The sequence below is a fragment of the Anguilla rostrata genome, chromosome 17 (genome assembly GCF_018555375.3).
Source record: "Anguilla rostrata isolate EN2019 chromosome 17, ASM1855537v3, whole genome shotgun sequence".
Classification (NCBI taxonomy): Eukaryota; Metazoa; Chordata; class Actinopteri; order Anguilliformes; family Anguillidae; genus Anguilla; species Anguilla rostrata.
Genome location: NC_057949.1, coordinates 11,167,969 through 11,175,598, shown reverse-complemented (window position 1 = coordinate 11,175,598; position 7,630 = coordinate 11,167,969). Strand labels below are relative to the sequence as shown.

General features: G+C 45.8%; 1 protein-coding gene across 3 annotated transcripts; it reads right to left on the bottom strand.

The window, feature by feature from the left end:
• Positions 1-2,170: 2,170 nt before the first annotated feature.
• aimp2 (aminoacyl tRNA synthetase complex interacting multifunctional protein 2) lies at positions 2,171-7,411 on the bottom strand. 3 transcript variants are annotated; one of them, XM_064315418.1, is made up of 4 exons: positions 7,151-7,411; positions 5,404-5,613; positions 4,420-4,654; positions 2,171-2,895 (listed from the first exon to the last, which is right to left on the bottom strand). In XM_064315418.1, exons 1-4 carry the CDS (start codon positions 7,271-7,273, stop codon positions 2,510-2,512), a joined length of 954 nt encoding a protein of 317 aa, XP_064171488.1. In that variant the 5' UTR covers positions 7,274-7,411; the 3' UTR covers positions 2,171-2,509. The 3 variants fall into 3 exon arrangements, with proteins under 3 accessions (XP_064171488.1, XP_064171489.1, XP_064171490.1); XM_064315419.1 differs by having other exon boundaries at positions 7,259-7,410; XM_064315420.1 differs by lacking the exon at positions 7,151-7,411 and adding an exon at positions 6,042-6,190.
• Between the last annotated feature and the right edge of the window lie 219 nt (positions 7,412-7,630).

The following is a 7,630-nucleotide window of genomic DNA, read 5'->3' as shown; positions in this document are numbered from 1 at the left end:
TTTGCTTTCGTCCTTCAGGAGGTTCTGGTGCTGTAGCACACATACAGAGCATCCACTGTCATGCTTCTGTTCTTGGTCACACCGCTTTATGAATAATCAGAAGATGCCTCAAACTGCAATATTTGGGCTTCAATAGTTGACATTCAATATTAAGAATCATGACTAGTAGGAGTCTGTGTCTTGGAGGAATGTCCCTTCAGTGGCTGTCGAGCCCTTTATTGAAGCCACATTTACACAGAACTACTTTATACAGGTGATGTATAACCCATTTAATTACCTCATTTTTCAGTGTCATTTTTCTAATGAAGTCCACTGTGTTGGTTGAAAGTGGGTTTCCCAGTAATCTGGGAATATTCAAAACAGAATGTACATTTTCCTCAATGATCAAGGCCTCAGGCCTTCATTTTCATTTATTTTATTTTTTGTAAGAGAGGGGTGCCAAGCAGACATCAGAGGGAGCCAGATACTTCTTTCATTTTTGGTTATTTTTAAATATCTGAAAGCAACACAAAATCTCTCTCTCTCTCAAAAAAAAAAAAATAGCAATTAGCTTGAAACTATTGGAAGTGTAAAGCAGTTTTTAAGAACCTAACTTCACATTGTTTGGCCAATCCAATTAAATCCCTCTCCATCTGTTGACAAACAAATCAAACCTTTCTGCCTCCGTTCAATCCTCCTTTACAAACAGAACAAAAACACGAAACCAACATTTTTTTTAAGTTCAAAATGAAAATTTTAATAGATCTTAAGAAACAAAAAAATAATTGCTTCACATACTGCTTCACAGAGCAGCAGGTCCCTTTTTCCTTTGCTGAAACTCGACCAGAGGGCGGGGTTCCCATTTTCAAGAAAACACCACAAACACCAGATATTACGAGGTTACAGAGGCACAAGGTGGGAGGGGGGGATGACATCTTACTACATTTGAGTTAGACTCAGATCATTGGTCAATGCTAACCAAGTTTCTGCTTCGTTGGGCACAGTGTAGCAGAAATACTGAGTCACAGAACAGGGTGCGGAGGCGGGTCAGGGAATACGGGGGTGGGGGTCAGTGCAGAAGGGCGTAGGCTTGGCGGAAGTGGCCCAGGTTCTCACAGGACTTCAGCCACCTCTGGACATTGGGCGGGGCGGAGGGGGCGGAGCCGGACTGGTGCACGCAGCAGGCGCAGACGATGTCGGCCAGGGAGAGCTCCGCCCCCGCCAGCCAGGCGCTCTGCCCCAGGGCGGCGTTGAGCGCGCGCAGGACGGCGGCGCGCTCCTTGGCCCCGCCCTCGGACAGCTGGAAGAGCGCGGTGTCCACCCAGGCGTCCGACAGCGTGGCCGCGGCCGCGTCGGCCCCCGGGGACAGGAGGCCGAACAGGAAGCGCGCCACGTTCCCCTCCCCCTCCACCGGGCACATGGTCTGCACGCTGAACTTCATCTGCGTCTTAGGCACTGCGGGCGGAGAGAGAGAGAGAGAGAGAGAAAGAGAGAGAGAGAGAGACGGAAGGAAAGAATGAGGGAGGGGGAGAGGACAAATGGGGGAAGACGGGAGAGATGGGAAAAGGGGAAATGAGGGAGTGCAGATGGATGGGAGGATAAGAAGGGCTTCAATAGTTGACATTCAATATTAAGAATCTTGACTAGTAGGCGTCTGTGTCTTGGCGGAATGTCCCTTCAGTGGCTGTCGAGCCCTTTATTGAAGCCACATTTACACAGAACTACTTTATACAGGTGATGTATAACCCATTTAATTACCTAATTTTTCTGTGTCATTTTTCTAATGAAGTCCACTGTGTTGGTTGAAAGTGGGTTTCCCAGTAATCTGGGAATATTCAAAACAGAATGTACATTTTCCTCAATGATCAAGGCCTCAGGCCTTCATTTTCATTTATTTTATTTTTTGTAAGAGAGGGGTGCCAAGCAGACATCAGAGGGAGCCAGATACTTCTTTCATTTTTGGTTATTTTTTAAATATCTGAAAGCAACACAAAATCTCTCTCTCTCTCAAAAAAAAAAAAATAGCAATTAGCTTGAAACTATTGGAAGTGTAAAGCAGTTTTTAAGAACCTAACTTCACATTGTTTGGCCAATCCAATTAAATCCCTCTCCATCTGTTGACAAACAAATCAAACCTTTCTGCCTCCGTTCAATCCTCCTTTACAAACAGAACAAAAACACGAAACCAACATTTTTTTTAAGTTCAAAATGAAAATTTTAATAGATCTTAAGAAACAAAAAAATAATTGCTTCACATACTGCTTCACAGAGCAGCAGGTCCCTTTTTCCTTTGCTGAAACTCGACCAGAGGGCGGGGTTCCCATTTTCAAGAAAACACCACAAACACCAGATATTACGAGGTTACAGAGGCACAAGGTGGGAGGGGGGGATGACATCTTACTACATTTGAGTTAGACTCAGATCATTGGTCAATGCTAACCAAGTTTCTGCTTCGTTGGGCACAGTGTAGCAGAAATACTGAGTCACAGAACAGGGTGCGGAGGCGGGTCAGGGAATACGGGGGTGGGGGTCAGTGCAGAAGGGCGTAGGCTTGGCGGAAGTGGCCCAGGTTCTCACAGGACTTCAGCCACCTCTGGACATTGGGCGGGGCGGAGGGGGCGGAGCCGGACTGGTGCACGCAGCAGGCGCAGACGATGTCGGCCAGGGAGAGCTCCGCCCCCGCCAGCCAGGCGCTCTGCCCCAGGGCGGCGTTGAGCGCGCGCAGGACGGCGGCGCGCTCCTTGGCCCCGCCCTCGGACAGCTGGAAGAGCGCGGTGTCCACCCAGGCGTCCGACAGCGTGGCCGCGGCCGCGTCGGCCCCCGGGGACAGGAGGCCGAACAGGAAGCGCGCCACGTTCCCCTCCCCCTCCACCGGGCACATGGTCTGCACGCTGAACTTCATCTGCGTCTTAGGCACTGCGGGCGGAGAGAGAGAGAGAGAGAGAGAAAGAGAGAGAGAGAGAGACGGAAGGAAAGAATGAGGGAGGGGGAGAGGACAAATGGGGGAAGACGGGAGAGATGGGAAAAGGGGAAATGAGGGAGTGCAGATGGATGGGAGGATAAGAAGGAGAGAAATGGAATGAGAGATCAAGGGAAAGAGTCAGAGGGAGTGACAGAGGGGACAGAGAGAGCTTGAGGTGGCTGCATAATCCACTGCGTAACGCACCACACACTTATTATAACCAACGCTATCGCACATTTAAATTAGGAAAGATCTATGAATACTTTCCGAGGCAACTGAAATATCCAGGCCACTCTGCTCTATGCATTATGCGTATGAAATCACAATTAACCCACTTCTAAGAAAAACACTGGAGCCCTGTCTTTTGAGGAAATAATGCTGTTCAAGTCGATGCATATCAAATTAATTGTGCTAAACGGAAACAAGTGCATTTGTGAAACATTTCCCCAGGCACTACAGCACTGCAGCTTTGGCCTCAAAAAACAGTACATCCTGTAATTAGTGTCTTAAGGAAGTATTCACCCCTTCCGTTCACATCTTGCATGTTGAAATTTTCAACCCAAAAGCTCAGTACTCTCTCAGTGATTTTTTTCCCTGTTTATCATTCAAAAGCATTCTAAATGTCAAGGTGAAATATAGATGTTTGTGTATATTTGTGTATATTTATATCATAAAGGTTCCAAATTCATTGTGTGAGTGAAGGGGCAAATGTGTATTTCAACTGATTCAAATTTCAATCTGACAGTAAAATGTAAAAAAAAAAAAATCAAATGGGTGAATACTTCCTATAAAGACAGTATATATATCAGCCAACTTGCAGATGTTCAATGGAAAAGTACACAAACAACCAGCAGCAAATTTCTAATTTGTTGAAAAAAATAAAAATGAATAATAATAGGGAGGGATTTTAATGGAGCCTCAGCCAATGGATAGAGAGGCTGGAAAAGCAGTCAGATTACACAGCCCAGGCATGTGGCTGATAAGGAGTCCGGTCATCATTGGAACTTCTGGAATGCCACTGCACTGCTAAATCTGCCTGGCCCAAGCCATGCCCAATATACTGATGTAGGGCCTTGATACTGAGATTTTTGAGTGTATGCGCGCATGTGCCTGTACACACACGCATGGCATATCACTGCACCAACCACAGCCTTTCCTACCCATGCTCAAAATATATGTATAGTGAACTCCATGTTTGAGACATGGCTCTGTATTCCAAAGCTTCAGATTTGTAATCAAACTGTTCACGTGTGGTTGAAGTGCACATTCTCAGCTATTATTTAAGTATTTCTATCCACTTTCATTTCACCATGTAGAAATTACAGCACTTTTTATACATAAAAAATGTCTTAATGTTATAATATCCTAAATATTATGGAGCTCACTGTATATCCCTAGGCTGATTTCCTCCTTGGCCTTGTCTGGGTATATCAGACCCCCAACCCCCACTAACATGCGATACGTCCGTTCTCTCTTACCGTCCTTCCATATGAGCGTGAATCCCAGCTGGAAGTGTTGGCGGGCGTAGCTGTGGGCGTGGCGGGGGCCGAGGCAGGTGAGGAGCTCGGGGGGCACGGCGGGGATGGAGGAGTGCACGTGCACGGTGGAGAGAACGCGGTACCTCTGGCACAGCAGGCCGTGCAGCACCAGCAGGGACAGGGGGGGCCGGGAGGGGTGCGCGTTTATCACAATGTCCCTCAGGGCCCCGGGGTCCTGCCATTAAATCAGTAAGGAGCGTCATCTCAGTCATTAAGTCCTTCGCACAAGCCCCCTAGTGGCCAGGACGCCTGCGTCCTGACATTGCTCAATTCATTGGGAAATAGCGTCTATTTGGGAATTGATAAAAATATTCTTTCACTATCAAAAATTTGTATTCCATCATAGCAACAAGATAGTCAACAATAGCCAGAAGGTATGCCAATACAGCGGAGAAAAATTCTGCTCACTAAATAGCACAAAATATAAAGTGCCCAAACACAGAAGGTGAACTCCATCCAGCAAAATGTAATAACCTCTTAATAGTTAAAATACAGTGTAATAAATATAAACAGTACAAATAATCCCCCCAACACGTACACGGAGTCAGCAATCACAAATAAATTCTCAACCTGTGGGAAACACTGGGTCATTTATTCTCTTGAATGACCCATTTGAGAAATAAGCATGCAACTAGAAAGCAGGGTAGGCATTTACATTAGCCACATGTATAACCTCACTTGCTTTTTACGTTTTGCACGATGCCAACAATATTTACCTCACTAAATGCAGCAGAAACTTGGAATTGTTTCCAGAAACTTGTTAAACACTGGCAGCTCACTGCAGTTACAATATCTGCCAGATCCACATGACATGTGCCAAGTCTGCACTGTTTGAGGGACACTTCCTCTCAGTATTACACAGTCGCAGTCAGCCTTTCAGTCCAAGTGATTTGAACCCGTAACCCCAGCACTCCCGCTGCTCACCTTGCCCAGGATTGAGTCCAGATCGGCAGTCCCAGTGAGCATGGTGCTGGCGCCGCCCTGCGGGGGTATGGTGGTAGCGTCCAGGTCCGCGTCAGGTGTTGTCACAGTCTTCGCTAGCCCCTCCACAGCAGCCTTCAGCTCGTACAGTCGTCGCAAAATCTCGTCCTGTCGAGCCTCCAGCGCCCGCATAGCAGGATCCAGCTCCCCGTTCTGAGAGAGACGGAGGGACAGCAGGGTAATTCTGCTGAATTTCACTGCTTTCATTCAGTCATGATTCAGAAGTTACAGTCACGAACGACAGAACAAATATGAAATTAGTTCTAGCTTGACTGTAACCTCAAACAATACAAGGGATTTTGTTTTTCTCAAGCTTTGGCTATGCACTTTAACATGTCATGCAGTTCTACTGAATCTGAATTTGAGAGGAGGGAGAGGGGAGAGTAGGCAAGAGGGGGGATAGAAGGGAAAGACAGGAACGAGCATGGAAGAGAAAGAGAGAAGGAAGAGAGAGTAATTAGTCAAAACCACAGGCCCCTCCTGTGAACGCTCACCAAATGTTACAGGTTAAATTAGCCAAGTACAGACCTCCAATCAGTTAGTATTGGTTTAACAAGTGAGAGAGAACAGGGACATCTTACGAATATGTCTGGAGTCAGAGCCGACTTCTAGTTTCACTGCTCCCTGGCTTGTCTTTTTAAAATGTACGTTAAATTAGGTTGCGAACCAGATAAGCACGTTTGGGTGGAAACCGAAAGACTCCGGGTTTGGCGTTTGACAACAACAGACACTCGGGGCCAAATACTTTTTGCAGCAAGTATAACTTGTATATCGCAAGCATGCATAACATTACGTTTCTGTACTTGAAATGTTTATGATCCGGTCTGTCAGTTTTCATGGAACTGCTTTTCATATCTATAAGGCAGCTGAGGTAAACTCATGACCATGACATCTCAGTAAACTGAAATTATTTCACAAATATAATACGAAAGTTACAGCTTTTGACCTTCAACGGTGTAGAGCAATAATAAAAAGTGCAAAAACCATTGTGGATTATACACATTTGTCTGTGCATCTCTAGCTAAATGTTCTAACGATACACCATCTTAAGTGGTCAGTCCGCAAAACATTGACCACTATCTACATTCGATCTAAGGCTATAAGTACATTTTTCTATCAAGACATCATGCCATGAACTGTGATTGCCGTCGGGAAGACGTATTTTAACCTGCTAAAAAATCACAGCCAGGATTGCATCAGCCAAAAGTTTGATTGGCTTGTATCTGGGTAGCAGCTACCTACACATGCTAGCTAGCTATCTACACTAGACAAATCAGAGTGTATGTTGCGAACAAATAAGTAATCTAACGAGATACCTACGGGCGTCAACGCTCATAACGTTAGAGTAATACAGGCTTAACAGGCTACAAAATAAAGTCTGTCAAGCAAATTTACTCTACACTCACATAGTACCAACACGCGAATCACTAAGTTAATGGCTGGTTAACCAGCGTGGCAGCAAATCCGACTCGCTTATCGTATATTGGACAAAGTGCATGACATGCTATTATTTCATGGTTTTTTTGCATGTATATTTAGATAAGTATCACTCTATACATGTTTACGTGTCCTTTTTAATGTAACTAGTTTGGGGCTCTTTTTTTAGGACGTTACACATTAGCAAGCTAGTGAGGTAGCTTATTCCATGTGTGTAGCTCTGCACGCATCCACGGGGCCGACTGGAAGTTACCTGGTGCGCATGCTCGCCGAAGCCGCTTCTTGGCGTGTGGACATTCGGTAACTTGTACATGCAGGTTGGTAAATCTATCTTTATGTCACCACCACTGATTGGCTTTACCTGGTACATGGGCATGACTTCAGACGACTACCTCGACAGCCAAAAAACGGGGGGAAAACAAAAAGGTTGGGACTTGTTTAAATCCACTTTCGCCGACGAGCTACCCGTATGCTTACGTCCCCGGTCCCACAAAGGAAATAAGCTAATCTCTGTTATGTCACATCCGGGTAGGAATTCCGCGGACAAAGATTGTACGTTTGTACAAGATCCGTGGCCCTCTAATATTTTCTGTTTCAGTTTTGCGCCAACACGTGTTCAGATTTTTACATTGACACCACCGCTGGACCTCGGTGTTCCAGAGTTCAGGAATCTGGGCAGCAGTAATGTGTCGGAAACCACAATAGACTGTGTTTGTGACCTGAGCTTTTGGCC